Source organism: Triticum urartu, chromosome 7A (assembly GCF_056163025.1).
Source record: "Triticum urartu cultivar PI428250 chromosome 7A, HENAU_Tu73, whole genome shotgun sequence".
NCBI lineage: Eukaryota > Viridiplantae > Streptophyta > Magnoliopsida > Poales > Poaceae > Triticum > Triticum urartu.
In genome coordinates this window covers 41,253,295-41,274,014 of record NC_141879.1, presented here as the reverse complement: position 1 = coordinate 41,274,014, position 20,720 = coordinate 41,253,295, and the positions used below count along the sequence as shown (strand labels likewise).

General features: G+C 47.0%; 1 protein-coding gene across 1 annotated transcript; it reads left to right on the top strand.

Annotated features, from left to right (window-relative positions):
* Positions 1-19,064: 19,064 nt before the first annotated feature.
* On the top strand, positions 19,065-19,940 carry LOC147957472 (uncharacterized). The gene has a single exon (XM_087531709.1). It carries the CDS (start codon positions 19,065-19,067, stop codon positions 19,938-19,940), a length of 876 nt encoding a protein of 291 aa, XP_087387835.1.
* Positions 19,941-20,720: the final 780 nt, after the last annotated feature.

The window sequence follows — 20,720 nt, the reverse complement described above, 5'->3', positions numbered from 1 at the left end:
TAGCGTTGCTAGTTGCAGGTGAAGATGGAGTTTGTTCCTTGTTGGAACATGAATATTGTTGGGATATCACAATATCTCTTATTTAATTAATGCACCTATATACTTGGTAAAGGGTGGAAGGCTCGGCCTTATGCCTGGTGTTTTGTTCCACTCTTGCCGCCCTAGTTTCCGTCATACCGGTGTTATGTTCCTTGATTTTGCGTTCCTTACGCGGTTGGGTGTTATGGGAACCCCTTGACAGTTTGCTTTGAATAAAACTCCTCCAGCAAGGCCCGACCTTGGTTTTACCATTTGCCTACCTACCACCATATACCTTCCCTTGGGTTCGTAGACTCAAGGGTCATCTTATTTTAAACCCCCCTGGGCCAGTGCTCCTCTGAGTGTTGGTCCGAACCGAGCTGCCTGCGGGGCCACCTCGGGGAAACTTGAGGTTTGGTTTTACTCGTAGCTAGTCTCATCCGGTGTTGCCCTGAGAACGAGATACGTGCGACTCCTATCGGGATTTGTCGGCACATCGGGTGGCTTTGCTGGTCTTATTTTACCATTGTCGAAATGTCTTGTAACCGGGATTCCGAGACGGATCGGGTCTTCCCGCTAGAAGGAATATCCTTCGTTGCCCGTGAGAGCTTGTGATGGGCTAAGTTGGGACAGCCTGCAGGGTTTTGAACTTTCGAAAGCCGTGCCCGCGGTTATGCGTAGATGGGAATTTGTTAATGTCTGGTTGTAGAAAACTTGACACTTGACTTAATTAAAATGCATCAACCGTGTGTGTAGCCGTGATGGTCTCTTTCCGGTGGAGTCCGGGAAGTGAACACGGTTCACGTGTTATGCTTGAACGTAAGTAGTTTCAGGATCACTTCTTGATCACTTCTAGTTCACGACCGTGCTTTGCTTCTCTTGTCGCTCTCATTTGCGTAAGTTAGCCACCATATATGCTAGTGCTTGCTGTAGCTCCACCTCACTTCCTTTTCCTACCCATAAGTTTAAATAGTCTTGATCGCGAGGGTGTGAGATTGCTGAGTCCCCGTGACTCACAGTTTACTTCAAACAGTTGCAGGTGCCGATGATAACCGTGCAGGTGACACAACCGAGCTCAAGGAGGAGCTCGATGAAGATCATGTTCGTTGTGTTGTTTTGTTTCCAGTTGATCAGTAGTGGAGCCCAATCGGGGCAATCGGGGATCTATTGCATTAGGGGTTGTCTTTCTTTTTTTGGTTCCGTAGTTGAACCTTGATTGTATTCTGGATGATGTAATGCTATATTTAAGTATTGTGTGAAGTGGCAATTGTAAGCCAACTCTTTATCCCTTTCTTAGTCAGTACATGGGATGTGTAAAGATTACCCCTCTTGCGACATGCCTACTATGCGGTTATGACTCTAAATCGTGCTCCGACACGTGGGAGATATAGCCACATCGTGGGTGTTACAGATTATGTGCTCGACCACTCCGACTAGGCAGGACGATGACCTTGCCTAGGAAATCCATGCCGTCGGCCTTTCCCTTGCCCATGTTCCACAAACCTGCATTGAAAAAAGAATAAGAAATTAGTAAATTAATGAAATGAAGAAAAAGGCATAATAATAAGGAATAATAAACACATTAATAAAAATGCATGTGCAAAAAATAGAAGACTTGAAACGTACATCTGCTAGAACCCATATGAATCATCACTGTTGTAACCTCTCTCTCGGTCGGTCTCATCATCACTATCAATCATATCATCTTTGTTGTCTGACGGAGGTGGAGGCTCCTCCTCGTCACCAGCGTCTCCGTTTAACTTTTCTAGCATAAGTATGTCATTTTCATTGACAATGGTCTCACCATCGTTCCGTGCATCGTCGTCGTTTGGATCCACATCATCATCACCCAATGGTCTAGCGTCATCATTTCTAACCACATCATCATCATCAGGTTGCTCTTGATAGAACACTCCCTCGTATGTCATGGGGTTAATGTTATAGTAAACGTCTTCATTCAGGTCCTATAGCTTACCATGTGGCGACACCTTGAACAAAACTTCCCAACCCTTTAGGTACTCTTTCTGGCATGGGTAAGGCAGATAATATACTTGTGTAGCCGCAATGAAGAGATCGGCTCCGGCATAGACAGTTGATGGTGTAACTTCGACCAAACCACTGGAAGGCGTATGTTTTACCCCCTCCCGCGGATCGAACCAACGACATTTGAACACAGGCAGACTTAGGGTCTCGCGCCACTTGCGGAATTTAATCTCGTATATATTTTGTACCCTTCCGTAGTAGTCTACTAAATTTTGACTGGGGGTGTACACTCTGGTATTTATAGTTTTGGGATCGGGCCGGCTGTTCTGGTGCTCCTCTGTACGGAAGCGATACCCATTCACATCATACTTTTTACATGTCATGACGGCAGGGTCAAAATCCATGGAAACCTATCTCAATTCGTCATCCATAGGTATGTTCGGATCTTTTCCCTACAAGTATAATTGAAATCGCTGCGTGCATTAGTTTGGTTAACTAATAAATGTTGAATTAGGTATTTAATAGGGGAGTGTGGAAAATTACTTTCTCCATGAACCAAGCAACAAATTATTTACGTCCAGGGTTTCCATGACGGAGATTAGTAAGTGCCTCCGCCTCAGTAGCAGGATTCATTCCCGTCCATTCCTCTTGAACGAAATCACTAAAAAAGAAAAGCGATGGTAGACCGGGACTAAGTGAACATAGAACATGATGATGGGGAAGACATAAAGGAGTGGTGTAGTGGTATTACCTCATCCACACTTCCTCAATTTCCTTGATGTTGTGCAAGATATAGAACATGAGGTCCTCCCACTCTTGTCGTGGCATGTTATAAGATTTCGACGCCCCAGCCCTCCCACATTGCACGTTGAATAGATGGAGTCTGGGTTGATACTTGGGCTCTTCTATATTGTATCGAGGCACCTTGTTATGCAGATGGGAAACATGGTCTGGATAGTATGATGTCCTGAGGTCTCACACCTCCTCTAGGATAACTGCCTCAGCTATGGAAGCTTCAATCTTAGCTTTGTTTTCACATTTCTGTCGGAGATGCTTGTTCTGTCTCTCAGGGTCGTACTACCAGCAATTCTGCACATGCCCCCCCCAAGAATACCTCGTTCGTGAGGTGCAGAATGAGATGTGTCATTGGAGTAAAGAACCTGGCGGAAAGATCTTCTCTAGTTGACTATCAACTTCGGTGCCTTCTTATGCAATTTTTCAATCACGTCTTTACTTACTTCTTTAGCACAGAGCGTGCGGAAGAAATGGCTCACTCGCCAGACATGCTCGGGGACATAGCCTCGAACCATCACCGACATTATCCGCTCAATCCATACATGGTAGTCATGACTCTTCAGGCCGGTCACTTTGCCTGTTGAAAGATTGACTCCCTTACTTATATTCGATGCATAACCATCAGTGAACTTCAAAATGTGTTTCAGCCAGATAAGTACTTCCTTTTTTCCTGGTGATTTAAGGACAAAGTCAACATCTGGCTTGAACCAGTTTTTTCGACTGCCTGTGGGAGGCTTCATGTTTAGACGTGGTCTATCACAAATTCTCTGTTGATTGACTCTAGCTTTAACGTTATCCTTCGTCTTATCAGGAATACTGAGGATCGTGTGGAAAAGGGACTCTGCCACATTCTTTTCGGTGTGCATCACATCGATGTTGTAAGGAAGTTTGAGGTCCTTGAAATAGGAAAGCTGCGAGAAGGGGGTAATGTGAGTCCAGTTGTGCGTATCACCATATCCCTCGAAGCCTTTGGCTTTGGCTTTGCCTTTGCCTTTGCCTTTGACTTTAGGCTTGAGAGCTTTTAGCTGAGCAAGAACATGTGCCCCCGAAAATGTTGGAATCTCTGTTACTTCATGAACAACCCGGCCTTTCGTGAAGTTCTTCTTGTCTTTCCTGTCTGGATGGTCTAGAGGGAGGAACTGTCGATGCAGGTCAAAGGCTACATACTTGCCACCCTTACTCAGCCAAATCATTCGCAGAACCTGCATGCACACTGGGCATGGCATTTTCCCACTTCTACACCATCTGCAGAATAGAGCATAGCCGGGGAAGTCATGCATGCAATAGTGAAACCAAACTTTCATCAAGAAATTTCTCTGCAGGTCCCGATCGTATGTCAACCTCGGAAAGTACCAAGAATGGTGCAAAGCATCCACCAGCGGCTGCAGAAACACACCCAAATGCTTCCCCGGTTATTCAGGCCCCGGAATGATGAGTGACAAGAACATGGTCTTGCATTGCATTAGGGCACCGGGAGGAATATTGAGCGGAATTACAAACACGGGCCAGCAGCTGTATGGATTGGACGACATACCATATGGATTCAACCCATCACCTGATATGGCTATTCTGACATTCCCAGCCTCGGCTGCTTCCTCGGGGTATTCTTCATCGAACGACTTTCATGCTTCCCCTTCCGATGGATGTATGATTTTTTTGGATTGTACCTTATACCTTCCTTGTGCCACTTCATCATTTTGGTAGACTCCTTTGTGATGAAAAGGCGCTGCAGTCTTTTTATAAAATCAAGATACCGAAGAACCTTAACGGGGATGGTTAGCTGCTTTTTCTCACCATCCTCACTGACCACCTCAATGTACCGAGATGAACCGCACTTCCTACAGTACTTGTCATCTGCATACTCGTGCCTAAACAAAAGGAAATTCTTCGGGCAAACATCTATTTTCTCATAATCTATAGAGAGTGCCTTCATGATTTTCTTTGTATCGTACATGCTTTTCGGCAGTTCATGACCCTCAGGGAGGCTGTTAGCCCATACTCCCAGGAATGCTTCGAAGCATTTCTGGCTACAGCCGTACTCAACCTTGACTGTAATCAGTTGCGAGATGGCATCCAGCCGAGATATTTTTGCACCCACATAAAGCGGTTTCTTCGACGAGGCCAAGACCTCCAAGAAGGCCTTTGCGGTTGCCTCCGGCTCCTCTGGTTCATTCTCTGAAGGTGTCACATTTGCCGTTTCTGCAATAATGACATTATCTAGCATGTCCCTGACCCCGTTGTCCTCATATCCATCGATGCGTTGTTGCATCAGCTCCTCTCTACCACAGTCCTGCTCGGCTATATTTATCGGCGGCATGTTAAAGTTTGGCATATATCCATGCGTGCGATGGTGCTCAATCATGTCCTTCTGATTTCTACGGTGACATCTGGCACATCTCACACAGGGGCATGGTGCGATAGTTCTCATTGGACGACGGAATATCTTGTTCAAATACACATCGGTTTTCGCGATCTACTCCGATGTTACTCGATTCCGACGGATAAAACCACTGTACATCCACTGAATATCTGCCATCCTCTTCTTTTTTGCAAGCCACACAACATAATTAAGGATTCACTTAAATTAATCACATCAAATTTTAATTTTCTACCGCGTTGAATCCACCTACATCTCTAATAGGTAAAGATGGGTCCTAATATCACCCGAAGATGTGTAGATTGAGTACGTTATCCATTCTACCCCGTTCCCAGACAAAATTTTGACAACACCTCCCCGCTGTTCTCCAGATACACGTCTCGGCAAATAGCCGAGAGAATGTGCTCCGGAGAACAATGGGGAGGCGCCGCCGAAATCCTGTCTCGAAACAGGGTAGAACATGGAGAACATACCCAATCTACACATCCTCGAGCTGTCCGTGGAAAACCCTGGACAATCCGAAAGAGCTGCGGTGATAAATGTGCAATTGAATGCATATTTATCGATGCAACCCTTTCAGACGGGAGACGCCTAGGTTACGCCAGTTGACTTGAGAATGAAATCTAGTGATATGAAAAAATATAGGAGATGGACTTGTAGCTCACCCTCGACTGTAGAGGAAGTAGTCAAACAATAGAGGGATGCTCAGGGCGACCAACGCTTCAGACAACGGTCACTCCGATGAAATGCGACACCACAAAGCCTGCAAATTCCATCGTGACAAAAAATTAGAACATCACAACTCATAGAGCATATTTAAAACATTTAAACATGCATTCATTTATTTTTGCATCATGTAGGCAAAAAACTAACAACATTAACAATATATTCATCATCGTCATCACATATTCATCATCATCATTATCACCTATTCGTCATAATCATTGATTCATCTCATCGAACCAATTTTTTTGCACAATATGCAACATATAGCATCTCATCTAACAATTTTTTTACTACCTATCTAGCTATCTAGCTATCTATCTAAATATGTAACTATGTACCTATCTAACTATCTATATAACTATCTATATAACTATCTATCTAACTATCTAAATACCTATCTAACCATCTAGCTACAAAATTACTGAAAAACACTAAAACAAATACATCAAAATTTCACCTTCGAGAGGGCCAGCCGGAGTTGGGGCGGGGAGGCGCGGGGTCGGGGTGGGGCGGCCGACGCGGGTTCGGGGAGGCGCGGCACGGGGACGGGGCGGGGTGGGGCGGCGCGGGGTCTGTGCAGGCGGCCGGCGCGGGGTCGGGAAGGGGTGGGGCGGTGCGGGGTCGGTGCAGGCGGCCGGCGCGGGGTCGAGGAGGGGTGGCGCGGGGTCGGGGCGGGGAGGCGCGGGCGGCGGCAGGGTCGGGGCGGGGCGGTGCGGGGTCGGGGTGGGGAGGCGCGGGGTCGGGGCGGGGCGGCGCAGGGTTGGTGTGGCGCGGGCGGTGGCGTGCTTAGGGGGGCGGCGGAGGTGGTGGACGACGGCGGTAGGGAGAGGGGTCGGGGTCGGGTGCGGTTAGGAGAGGGAGAGAAATGAGTGGAGGAGGAGGCCGACCGAGTGGATAAGGTGGCCCTATGCCGTTGGCTTGGCCGTCGGCATAGGCTCGGCCCACATGTTAGTGAAGCGGGGGAGTGGATAACATGGACATATGCCGACGGCCAGGCCGTAGGCATAGATGCAAACCACATTTTTGTGAAGAAATAGTCCCACCTCGCCGAGGGACAAGCAATTTGACCTGTTTAAGTAGTTCATTAATCCATATGTTATAAGCTCCGGTATTCATTAGACTTATATGAAGAAAACGGATAATTACGGTTAAACTTTCAGTGCCCGGGCAGCCGGCCCGGTGCTCGGCACTGAAGGTTTAACCGTGATAGTACGTTTTCAATGATGAATACTGGAGTTTTCAATCAATTCAATTATTACATTTTTTAGATTTTTAGTTTACCGTGTGTATGGGACCCGGTGCGACGCCTGTGACAGCGCGACCCTGGGGGGTTAGGCGGGACGGGGGCCCTGGGGGGTAGCAATGCCATTGGAGCGTCGCATTGGGACCTCATACATGTCGTACAGTGTGGTGGCATGTTCGAAGAGGCGGCACGCGTCTCCGGGGTGTGCCCTCCCTCACGAACGCCGCCGCCGCTGGCACCAAGAGGGGGGAAATGGACGCGTCAGGTCTACACGGAGGGGATCTTACTGTGGCTTTGCCCCGGATGTTGCTCCAAAGTGTTCCTATGGGCTGACCTAACACAACTGGGTGGATAGGTCCACTGGTCAAAACCCATCTGTGCAAAGTCAAAGGGCTAGATCACGTGGTCAAACGCTATAGGGTTAGGCGGGACGGGGGCCCTGGGGTTAGCAATGCCACTAGAGCGTCGCACCGGGACCTCATACATGTCGTACGGTGTGGTGGCATGTCCGAAGAGGCGGCATGCGTCTCCGAGGTGTGCCCCCCCTCACAGACGGCGCCGCTGCCTGCACCTGGAGGAGGGAAACGGACGCGTCGGGTCTACACGGAGGGGATCTTACTATGGCTTTGGCCCGGATGTTGCTCCAAAGTTTTCCTATGGGCTGACCTAACACAACCGGGTGAAGAGTTCCACTGGTCAAAGCCCGTCCGTGCAAAGTCAAAGGGCTAGATCCCGTGGTCAAATGCTACAGGGTTAGGCGGGACGGGGGCCTTGGGGGGTAGCAATGCCACCAGAGTGTCGCACCGGGACCTCATACATGTCGTACGGTGTGGTGGCATGTACGAAGAGGCACCACGCGTCTCCGGGGTGTGCCCCCCTCACGGACGGCGGCGCCGCCGGCACCAGATGGGGGAAACGGACGCGTCAGGTCTACACGAATGGGATCTTACTATGGCTTTGGCCCGGATGTTGCTCCGAAGTGTTCCTATGGGCTGACCTAACACAACTAGGTGGATAGGTCCACTGGTCAAAGCCCGTCCGTCCAAAGTCAAAGGGCTAGATCACATGGTCAAACGCTATAGGGTTAGGCGGGACGGGGGCCCTGGGGGCCGGGGGTAGAAATGCCACCGGAGCGTCGCACCGGGACCTAATACATGTCATACGGTGTGGTGGCATGTCCGAAGAGGCTGCACGCGTCTCCGGGGTGTGCCCCCCTCACGGACGGCGCAGCCGCCGGCACCTGGAGGGGGGAAATAGACGCGTCGGGTCTACATGGAGGGGATCTTACTGTGGCTTTGGCCCGGATGTTGCTCCGAAGTGTTCCTATGGGCTGACCTAACACAACCGGGTGGAGAGTTCCACTGGTCAAAGCCCGTCCCTGCAAAGTCAAAGGGCTAGATCCCGTGGTCAAACGCTACAGGGTTAGGTGGGACGGGGGCCCTGGGGGTAGCAATGTGCTACCTCTTGAGCACTGCTTTGGATTTCCCCAAAGAGGAGAGGATGATGCAGCAAAATAGAGTAAGTATTTTCCTCAGTTTTTGAGAACCAAGGTATCAATCCAGTAGGAGGCTACGCGCGAGTCCCTCGTACCTACACAAAAACAATAGCTCAACGCAACCAACGTGCTTAGGGGTTGTCAATCCCTTCACGGTCACTTACGAAAGTGAGATCTGATAGAGATGATAGATAATATTTTTGGTATTTTTGGTATAGAGATGCAAAGTAAAAGGCAAAGTAAAAGCAAAGCAATAATAAAGTGATGGAGATTCATATGATGAGAAAGAGACCCGGGGGCCATAGGTTTCACTAGTGGCTTCTCTCAAGAGCATAAGTATTCTACGGTGGGTGAACAAATTACTGTTGAGCAATTGACAGAATTGAGCATAGTTACGAGAATATCTTGGTATGATCATGTATATAGGCATCACGTCCGAGACATGTAGACCGACTCCTGCCTGCAACTACTACTATTACTCCACTCATCGACCGCTATCCAACATGCATCTAGAGTATTAAGTTAAAAACAGAGTAACGCCTGATGCAAGATGACATGATGTAGAGGGATAGTTTCATGCAATATGATAAAAAACCCATCTTGTTATCCTCGATGGCAACAATACAATACGTGCCTTGCTGCCCCTTCTGTCACTGGTAAAGGACACCACAAGATTAAACCCAAAGCTAAGCACTTCACCCATGGCAAGAAAAACCAATCTAGTAGGCCAAACCAAACTGATAATTCGAAGAGACTTGCAAAGATAACCAATCATACATAAAAGAATTCAGAGAAGATTCAAATATTATTCATAGATAGACTGGATCACAAACCCAAAATTCATCGGTCTCAAAAAACACACCGCAAAAAGAAGATTACATCGAATAGATCTCCACAAGAGAGGGGGAGAACATTGTATTGAGATCCAAAAAGAGAGAAGAAGCCATCTAGCTACTAACTATGGACCCGTAGGTCTGAAGTAAACTACTCACACTTCATCGGAGGGGCTTGGATGATGATGTAGAGGCCCTCCGTGATCGATTGCCCTTCCGATGGAGCTCCGGAACATGCCCCAAGATGGGATCTCGTGGATACAGAAAGTTGCGGCTGTGGAATTAGGTTTTTGGCTCCGTCCCCGATCGTTTGGGGGTACGTAGGTATATATAGGAGGAAGGAGTACGTCGGTGGAGCTTCGAGGGGCCCACGAGGCAGGGGGGGGCGCGCCCTAGGGAGGGGGGCGCCCTCCACCCTCGTGACCGCCTCATGGCTTTCTTGATGGAGGGTCCAAGTCTCCTGGGTCTTATCTGGTGAGAAAATCACGTTCCCAAAGGTTTCATTCCGTTTGGACTCCATTTGATATTATGTTTCTCCGAAACACTGAAATAGGCAAAAAAACAGCAATTCTGGGCTGGGCCTCCGGTTAATAGGTTAGTCCCAAAAATAATATAAAAGTGGAAAATAAAGCCCAATATGGTCCAAAACAGTAGATAATATAGCATGGAGCAATCAAAAATTATTGATACGTTGGAGACGTATCAAGCATCCCCAAGCTTAATTCCTGCTCGTCCTTGAGTAGGTAAATGATAAAAAGAGAATTTTTGATGCGGAGTGATACTTGGCATAATTTTAATGTAATTCTTCTTAATTGTGGTATGAATATTCAGATCCGAAAGATTCAAGACAAAAGTTCATATTGACATAAAAATGATAATACTTCAAGCATACTAACTAAGCAATTATGTCTTCTCAAAATAACATGGCCAAAGAAAGTTCATTCGTACAAAATCATATAGTTTAGTCATGTTTCATTTTCGTCACACAAGAATGCTCTCATCATGCACAACCCCGATGACAAGCCAAGCAATTGTTTCATACTTTAGTAATCTCAAACCTATAAACTTTCACGCAATATATGAGAGTGAGCCATGGACATAGCACTATGGGTGGAATAGAATATAATGAAGGGGGTTATGTGGAGAAGACAAAAAAGGAGAAAGTCTCACATCAACGAGGCTAATCAATGGGCTATGGAGATGCCCACCGATGGATGTTAATGCAAGGAGTAGGAATTGCCATGCAACGGATGCACTAGAGCTATAAATGTATGAAAGCTCAACAAAAGAAACTAGTGGGTGTGCATCCAACTTGCTTGCTCACGAAGACCTAGGGCACTTGAGGAGGCCCATTGTTGGAATATACAAGCCAAGTTCTATAATGAAAAATTCCCACTAGTATATGAAAGTGATAACATGAGACTCTCTACTATGAAGATCATGGTGCTACTTTGAAGCACAAGTGTGGTAAAAGGATAGTAACATTGTCCCTTCTCTCTCTTTCTCTCATTTTTTTGGGCCTTCTCTTTTTTTATGGCCTTTCTTTTTTGGGCCTTCTCTCTTTTTTATGTCCTTTCTCTTCTTTTATTCCTCACTTGGGACAATGCTCTAATAATGATGATCACCACACTTCTATTTATTTACAACTCAATGATTACAACTCGATACTAGAACAAAGATGACTCTATATGAATGCCTCTGGCGGTGTACCGGGATATGCAATGAACCAAGAGTGACATGTATGAAAGAATTATGAACGGTGGCTTTGCCACAAATACTATGTCCACTACATGATCATGCTAAGCAATATGACAATGATGAATGTGTCATGATGAACGGAATGATGGAAAGTTGCATGGCAATATATCTTGGAATGGCTATGGAAATGCCACAATAGGTAGGTATGGTGGCTATTTTGAGGAAGATATAAGGAGGTTTATGTGTGAAAGAGCATATCATATCACGGGGTTTGGATGCACCGGCGAAGTTTGCGCCAACTCTCAATGTGAGAAAGGGCAATGCACGGTACCGAAGAGGCTAGCAAGGATGGAAGGGTGAGAGTGTGTATAATCGATGGACTCAACATTAGTCATAAAGACCTCACATACTTATTGCAAAAATCTACAAGTCATCCAAAACCTCGGTACTACGCGCATGCTCCTAGGGGGATTGATTTGTAGGAAAAGACCATCGCTCATCCGCGACCGCCACTCATAAGGAAGACAATCAAATAACACCTCATCTTTCAAATTTGTTGCATAACGTTTACCATATGTGCATGCTACGGGACTTGCAAACTTCAACACAAGTATTTCTCAATTTCACAACTACTCACCTAGCATGACTTTGATATTATTACCTCCATATCTCAAAACAATCATCAAGCATCAAACTTTTCTTAGTATTCAACACACACATAAGAAAGTTTTATTATTAATCTTGCATACCAAGCATATTAGGATTTTAAGCAAATTACCATGCTATTAAGACTCTCAAAATAATCTAAGTGAAGCATGAGAGATCAATAGTTTCTATAAAACGAATCCACCACCGTGCTCTAAAAGATATAAGTGAAGCACTAGAGCAAAACTATAAAGCTCAAAAGATATAAGTGAAGCACATAGAGTATTCTATCAAATTCCAAATTATGTATGTCTCTCTCAAAAGATGTGTACAGAAAGGATGATTGTGGTAGACTAACAAGCAAAGAATCAAATCATAAAAGACGCTCCAAGCAAAAAATATAGCTCCAAGTAAAGTTACCGATAGAAGTAGACGAAAGAGGAGATGCCTTCCGGGGCATCCCCAAGCTTTGGATTTTAGGTGTCCTTAGATTATCTTGGGGGTTCCATGGGCATCCCCAAGCTTAGGCTCTTGCCACTCCTTGTTCCATAATCCATCAAATCTTTACCCAAAAATTGAAAACTTCACAACACAAAATTTAAAGTAGAAAATCTCGTGAGCTTCGTTAGCAAAAGAAAACAAAAGACCACTTCAAGGTACTGTAATGAACTCATTCTTTATTTATATTGGTGTTAAACCTACTGTATTCCAACTTCTCTATGGTTTATAAACTATTTTACTAGCCATAGATTGACCAAAATAAGTAAAGAACACACGAAAAAACAGAATCTGTTAAAAACAGAATAGTCTATAGTAATCTGTAGCTAGCGCAAGATCTGGAACCCCAAAAAATTCTAAAATAAATTTCTGGACGTGAGGAATTTATCTATTAATCATCTGAAAAAATAATTAACTAAATAAAACTTTCAAAATAAAAATGACAGCAGTACTCGTGAGCGCTAAAGTTTCTGTTTTTTACAGCAAGTTCAACAAGACTTTCCCCAAGTCTTCCCAACGGTTCTACATGGCACAAACACTAATTAAACACAAAAAACAAAACCAAAACAGAGGATAGATAATTTATTTATTACTAAACAGGAGCAAAAAGAAAGGAATAAAAATAAAATTGGGTTGCCTCCCAACAAGCGCTATCGTTTAACGCCCCTAGCTAGGCATAACAAGCAAGGATAGATCTAGGTATTGCCATCTTTGGTAGGCAATTCTTCAATGAGACATCTATCTTCCTTAGGAATTTCTTTCTTTCTAGTAATTATAAAACTCTTAGGCTCAAGATCGAAAAATTCATTTGTAGCAATTGGTTCCTTAATGATAGCAAAAAGATTGGGATGAATACTTATAGATTTAAGATCCGCAGTTTCCTTACTAGATGATTCACTCTTATTTTTAGGAACATACATAAGCTTGGCAATTTTAGTAGGAGGACTTGGAGTATTCTTTACGGAAGAAAAAGCGGTTCCCAAGTTCGTAATGATACCCTCAAGTTTATCGATTCTAGTGGAATCTAGATTTATTTTCTCACTAACTATGGGTTCCTTTTCATTAATATTTTTCAAAGTCATTCCTACCTTAGATCCATACTGGGTAATTTGATTGTGGATATTTTTATCTAGACTTTCAATTAATTCAATGGTAGCAACTTTATTTTCAATAATTTCAAGTCTTTGCGTAACATGCTCCAAAGTTAACATAGTTCCATTAACCAAAAGAGGTGGTGAGCCAAATAAATCTATCATAGCATTATAAGAATCAAAAGTGCTACCCAAGAAATTCCCTCCGGTAATGGTATCAAGGATATATCTATACCAAGGACTAGCACCTACATAAAAATTGCGGAGAATAACCGAAGTAGATTGCTTCCTGGTAGATCTATTTTGAGCATTGCAAATTCTATACCAAGCATATTTTAGATTTTCTCCCTCCCTTTGTTTAAAATTTAGAACTTCATTCTCGGGAGACAACGGAGTATATATGGGACTAGCCATGATGACAAGCAAACAAACTAACACACGAGCAAACTAAAAGCAAATGGGCAAAAAGAGGCAAATAGAGAAAGAGAGGGAGGATAGAGAGAGAGAGGGTGAATAAAACGGCAAGGGTGAAGTGGGGGAGAGGAAAACGAGAGGCAAATGGCAAATATTGTAATGCCGGAGATAGGGATTGTGATGGGTACTTGGTATGTTGACTTTTGCGCAGACTACCCGGCAACGGCGCCAAAAATTCTTCTTGCTACCTCTTGAGCACTGCGTTGGATTTCCCCGAAGAGGAGAGGATGATGCAGCAAAGTAGCGTAAGTATTTCCCTTAGTTTTGGAGAACCAAGGTATCAATCCAGTAGGAGGCTACGCGCGAGTCCCTCGTACCTACACAAAAACAATAGCTCAACGCAACCAACGCGCTTAGGGGTTGTCAATCCCTTCACGGTCACTTACGAAAGTGAGATCTGATAAACATGATAGATAATATTTTTGGTATTTTTGGTATAGAGATGCAAAGTAAAAGTAAAAGGCAAAGTAAAAGAAAAGCAATAATAAAGTGATGGAGATTGATATGATGAGAAAGAGACCCGGGCGCCATAGGTTTCACTAGTGGCTTCTCTCAAGAGCATAAGTATTCTACGGTGGGTGAACAAATTACTGTAGAGCAATTGACAGAATTGAGCATAGTTATGAGAATATCTAGGTATGATCATGTATATAGGCATCACGTCCGAGACAAGTAGACCGACTCCTGCCTGCATCTACTACTATTACTCCACTCGTCGACCGCTATCCAGCATGCATCTAGAGTATTAAGTTAAAAACAGAGTAACACCTTAAGCAACATGACATGATGTAGAGGGATAGTTTCATGCAATATGATAAAAAAACCCATCTTGTTATCCTCGATGGCAACAATACAATAAGTGTCTTGCTGCCCCTTCTGTCACTGGGAAAGGACACCGCAAGATTGAACCCAAAGCTAAGCACTTCGCCCATGGCAAGAAAAACCAATCTAGTAGGCCAAACCAAACTGATAATTCGAAGAGACTTGCAAAGATAACCAATCATACATAAAAGAATTCAGAGAAGATTCAAATATTATTCATAGATAGACTGGATCATAAACCCGCAATTCATCGGTCTCAACAAACACACCGCAAAAAGAAGATTACATCGAATAGATCTCCACAAGAGAGGGGGAGAACATTGTATTGAGATCCAAAGCGAGAGAAGAAGCCATCTAGCTACTAACTATGGACCCGTAGGCCCGAAGTAAACTACTCACACTTCATCGGAGGGGCTTGGATGATGATGTAGAAGCCCTCCGTGATCAATTCCCCTTCCGGCGGAGCTTCGGAACAGGACCCAAGATGGGATCTCGTGGATACAGAAAGTTGCGGCGGTGGAATTAGGTTCTTGGCTCCGTCCCCGATCGTTTGGGGCTACATAGGTATATATAGGAGGAAGGAGTACGTCGGTGGAGCTTCGAGGGGCCCACGAGGCAGGGGGCGCGCCCTGGGGGGGGCGCCCTCCACCCTCGTGTCCGCCTCGTGGCTTTCTTGACAGAGGGTCCAAGTCTCCTGGGTCTTATCTGATGAGAAAATCACGTTCCCGAAGTTTTCATTCCGTTTGGACTCCGTCTGATATTCTGTTGCTCCGAAACACTGAAATAGGCAAAAAATAGCAATTCTGGGCTGGGCCTCCGGTTAATAGTTTAGTCTCAAAAATAATATAAAAATGGAAAATAAAGCCCAATATGGTCCAAAACAGTAGATAATATAGCATGGAGCAATCAAAAATTATAGATACGTTGGAGACGTATCACAATGCCACCGGAGCATCGCACCGGAACCTCATACATGTCGTACGGTGTGGTGGCATGTGCGAACAGGCAGCCCGCGTCTCCGGGGTGTGCCCCCCCTCACGGACGGCGCCGCCGCCGGCACACGGAGGGGGGAAACGGACGCGTCGGGTCTACACGGAGGGGATCTTGCTGTGGCTTTGACCCAGATGTTGCTCCAAAGTGTTCCTATGGGCTGACCTAACACTACCGGGTGGATAGGTCCACAGGTCAAAGCCCGTTCATGCAAAGTCAAAGGGATAGATCACGTGGTCAAACGCTACAGGGTTACGCGGGACGGGGGCCCTGGGGTAGCAATGCCACCGGAGCATCGCACTGGGACCTCATACATGTCGTACGGCATGGTGGCATGTCCGAAGAGGCGGCATGCGTCTCCGTGGTGTGCCCCCCCCCCCTCACGGAGGGCGTCGCCGCCGGCACCTGGAGGGGAAAAACGGACGCGTCAGGTCTACACGGAGGGGATCTTACTGTGGCTTTGGCCCGGATGTTGCTCCAAAGTGTTCCTATGGGCTGACCTAACACAACCAGGTGGAGAGTTCCACTGGTCAAAGCCCGTCCGTGCAAAGTGATCAAAGGGTTAGATCCCGTGGTCAAACGCTATAGGGTTAGGCGGAACGGAGGCGCTGGGGGGTAGCAATGCCACTGGAGCGTCGCACCGGGACCTCATACATGTCGTACGGTGTGGTGGCATGTCCGAAGAGGCAGCACGCGTCTCCGGGGTGTGCCTCCCCTCACGGACGGCGCCGCCGCCGGCACAGGGCGGTAGTGACGCCCGTGAGGGGGCACTCCCCGGAGCCGCGTGCTGGGTGCCTGTGCCTGCCACCATGCTTCCACAACCATAGGAGGGCCCACCGCAACACCTGGCGGCATTGCTACCCCCTAGGTACCCCGTCCCGTCTAACCCTGACACAGACGACCGCCGGGTCTAGCCCTTTGACTTTCGCTGGACGTAGTTTGACTGGTGGAACTTTTCACCTAGTTGTCATAGCCCAGCCATAGCTACACCCCCCAACACAGCCCGGGCACAACCCACCTCAAGATTCCCTCCGCGTCGGCCCGACGTGGCCGTTTCCCCCCTCCGGGGCACGGCGCGGCAGCGACGCCCGTGAGGGGTGGGGTGGGGACACCCCGGAGCTGCGTGTCGGGTGCCTGCACCTGCCACCACGTTTCCACAACCGTAGGAGGGCCCACCGTAACACCTGGCGGCATTGCTACCCCCCACAGGTGCCCCGTCGCGTCTAACCTCTCCGTGACACGACGGAAGCAAGGCCCGTGTGGGGGGCAATCGATATATGTTTTTTGTACATTTAAGTTAATGAAATTAGTTTTGGAAAAAAATAAAATTAAAAAGAGAAAATAAATAAAATATTAAAATATTATTAGAAATCTATGCCTACGGCAAAGCCGTCGGCATAGCTACGACCACGAAACGGTAGAGCCTTGGATCGATGACGTGGCGTAGGGCGGGGATCGATGACATGGCAAAATCCATGGGCCAGGCCAGGCCGTCGGCATAGATATGCCACCCCACGGGACCGGCGAGCGACGCAAATCGATGATGTGGCGGCGGCCACCGTTAGCCGTTAGCCCGTTGACGTAGCCTGACGCCGTCAAACGTCCGCCGCCGCCCGGGTAGATGGGCCCACGTGACATGCCGACGGCCTACCCTATGTCAACGGCCGGCGTAGGCATATTTGAAGCAACACCGACGGCTGATCTATGCCGACGGCCTCCGTCGGCATAGATGGACATACGCCGACGGCCTTTCTACGCCGACGGCTTTAGCTGGGCCGTCGGGGTATGCCCATCTGTGCCGACGGGGGCCGTCGGCATAGATTTGGCCGTCGGCAAAGCAAGTTTTTCTGGTAGTGCATGCATGGAGAGCCTGTACCGGACCAAGATGTAGCAACATCACGTGATGCCAGAAGCCGATGCAACATATCGTCCTGTTGTAGAGGAGAGTAGCGACTGACTGACAGGGTGACAACTATAGTACTGCATGTATCGTCGACGAAGCCCCCAAAATAGCAGGCGATTGCTGATCTAGTTCCCTTTTTTCAGTTTCTTACCGGAGAGTTCCACTTTTTATTCTTTCTTCCAGGAGTTATGTTGCCGTATAAACATGGCAATTGTCCCTTGTCAGGTACGTGTTATATAAATGAAGATTCTGGTAAACTTCGAAACGAGGAGTTCATGCAGGAGTAATGGACATATGGAATGCAACCTCGGGGACCAAGAGCCGAAAACCAAAATAGCAAGCTCGACCAGATATGTCTCACGCTGAAACTGAGACGAGAATTTAGAGCCAACTGAAAATGACTATACCCCAACCTATACGTGTGACGGGCATGTGAACAGCTGAAAAGTATGTGCGTCTAGCAAGGTGTGAGAAACACTAATTGATACTCCTCATGATCTAACGCACAATTCTGCCTTGTCACACTTATTGTGCTGCTAAATTAGCAGACGTTTTGAACATTGCCCGCTTCTCTTTATATATCTCTAGACCATATGCACCTTTTCTGCAGGTGTTACGAGTGTACACTCACTGCTGAACTTATGATTCATTTTCTTGCTAATAAGTTGACATTTTAGAAGAAATTGAAAGAGAATGTGGACAATCCGTGTGCTCGCATAGGGTCGCCCCCCTGAGAAACCATGAAACTTCAACAGGAAAATTCTTTGATGCAAATCCAGCACGTATAGAATGTTGGAGTTAAACACGAAGTACACGTGTGTACCGTCCGGTTAGATACATGTGTACGAGTGCGTGTAGGACTCATAGCAGTCACCGAGTAGGACTAGTACTGGTTAGCTTTAGCTAGTATATTTATGCTCATGTATCCCCTATAAACAGACCGTGAGATCAATAAAGCAAAACACCAGGCTCGAGACGGGCCTGTGGCAATCATCCAAATACTTGTGTGCGTGCGTTTGTTTCCGGCCGGCTGGCCGCCGTGCACGTATGTGTGATTTTGGTGTTGCCTACGGAAAGATTGATCAGGAGCAGACTAGCTAGTACAAGCTAGCTTTGCACTACGGTGTGTATCGACGTAAAGCAGTTCGTCGAGATTGTCAGCAAGCTTCGTTCGTCATCGTCGTTTGTCGTTGGTTGTATCGCCATCGTCGGAAGTACTCGACGTCAGGACTGGGCTAACAATTGGTATCTAGAGCAAGATTGATCTCCTAGTAACGGAAGGTCATATCGGACGACGAGAAGAACAAGCAGTTGGCGGAGTACTCCGGTGCGGCTAAAGTAATTGATGCTCCGGTGAGATCGGAGTATCCACGATTCGACCGTGGGAACTTCGTGGTGTGGGCGACCATGATAGAGTGGGCGCTCGAGGCCAATGAGCTCTGAGAAGCCGTCGACCCCGGCGGTGACGAGTACATGAAGGGTGGCGCCTTGTATCGGAAGGATCGCCAGGCTATCACAACCATCTGCTTGGTGATGCCGGTGGACGTGCAACAACATCTAATCTCGAAGACATCAGCGAAGGAGGCGTGGGACACGTTGAAGACATTACATCTAGGGCACTCGCGTGTGCGCAAGGCGAACTTGCAAACTTTGCTGAAAAGTTACGAGAATCTGAGGATGGGAGAAGATGAGACGGTGGACGCCTTCGCGGCGAGGGTTGCTTCAATGGTAAACGGGATTCGCGGTCTCGGAGAGAAGTTGGAGGACATCTCCGTGGTCTGTCGTTTCCTACGTGCCATTCCACTGCGCTATATGCCGATTTTGTCAGCAATCGAGCAATGTGTTGATCTTAAGACTCTCACTTTGGATGATCTGGTTGGTCGCTTCAAGGCCCATGACGAGCGGATGAAGCTGAGTTACGGTGATGCAAAACAGGATGAGTACCTGATGCTAACGCGTGCTCAGTGGCAGACATTGGTTTCCAAGGAGAACAATTTCGACAAGGCGTCCGGTAGCGGCGGAAAGTACCGTCCTGAAAAGGACACTGACGATGAGTCGGAGAAGCCAAGAAAGAAAAAGTTCAACAAGAGGAAGATCCTCTGCCACAACTGTAATCTGCTCGGACACTTCAAGTCAGAGTGCAAGAATTCCCCAAAGGAGAAGGTGCTCATGGCCCAGTTAGAAGATGAAAGTGACATGATGTTGATGTGTGAACTCGTGGACGAAGAGGGTCCAGTTCTTCAATCGCAGGCTAAAGAAATTGTCCCGCTCCATGAAGACAAAGTTCGCTCTCAAGATTATGGTTTGGAAACTCGTGTCGATGATACGGACGCGAAGGATGAGTCCTAAAGTTATGTCGATGTTACAGGCATAAGTGCTAACTTCACTGGAGCGGAAGCAACGATTGCCGCGTGTGCTTCGATCAAGGATGTCTCGCTCGCTGGTGCATCAAATGTACGTGCAGCTAGCTCAATATCGAAAGCTTCAGGTGATCAAGACAGCAGGCAAGAAACGGATGCATGCGTAACAGTTGCAGCAGTTTGCGGTGGCGGTCGTGGCCAATGTGCCATGCATGAAAGGCACGAAGGAAGTTTTTGTCTAGAAGCAGGGGACGTGCAAGTGGGGTGCAGCCCATGCACAAATACTGCACCTGGTAGCACATCCAGCAGGGCAGGAGGCCCATGCGGTGGTGCACGTGGAGCTTGGGCTGGGATTTTTGCTTTGCCAAAAAAATGCGCATAGCAGAAAATGAGACGTCTCCTCGGACAGTAATGGAGGAGACTAGGACAACGCCTCCTACACCCCTATTGCTACAACCGGTGTTGCATCCATATTAGAAGAAAACTCTTCGGACGATTGACCCGTTAAAAATGAAAAGGAGTGGCAAGTGCCGAGGAACCGGTGAAATTTGTGGACGCGAATACGAAAGAGTGTTGGCATCTGGCTATGGAAGAGGAGTTGAGGTCGATCCACGACAATAATGCATGGGACCTTGTGAATCTTCCCAACAATGAAAAATCCATGAATCTCAAGTGGGAATTTAAGATCGAGAATGATGCCGAAGGGTCCGTGAACCACAAAGCGAGGCTAGTAGTCAAAAAGTACGTGCAAGATGAAGGTGCAAACTTC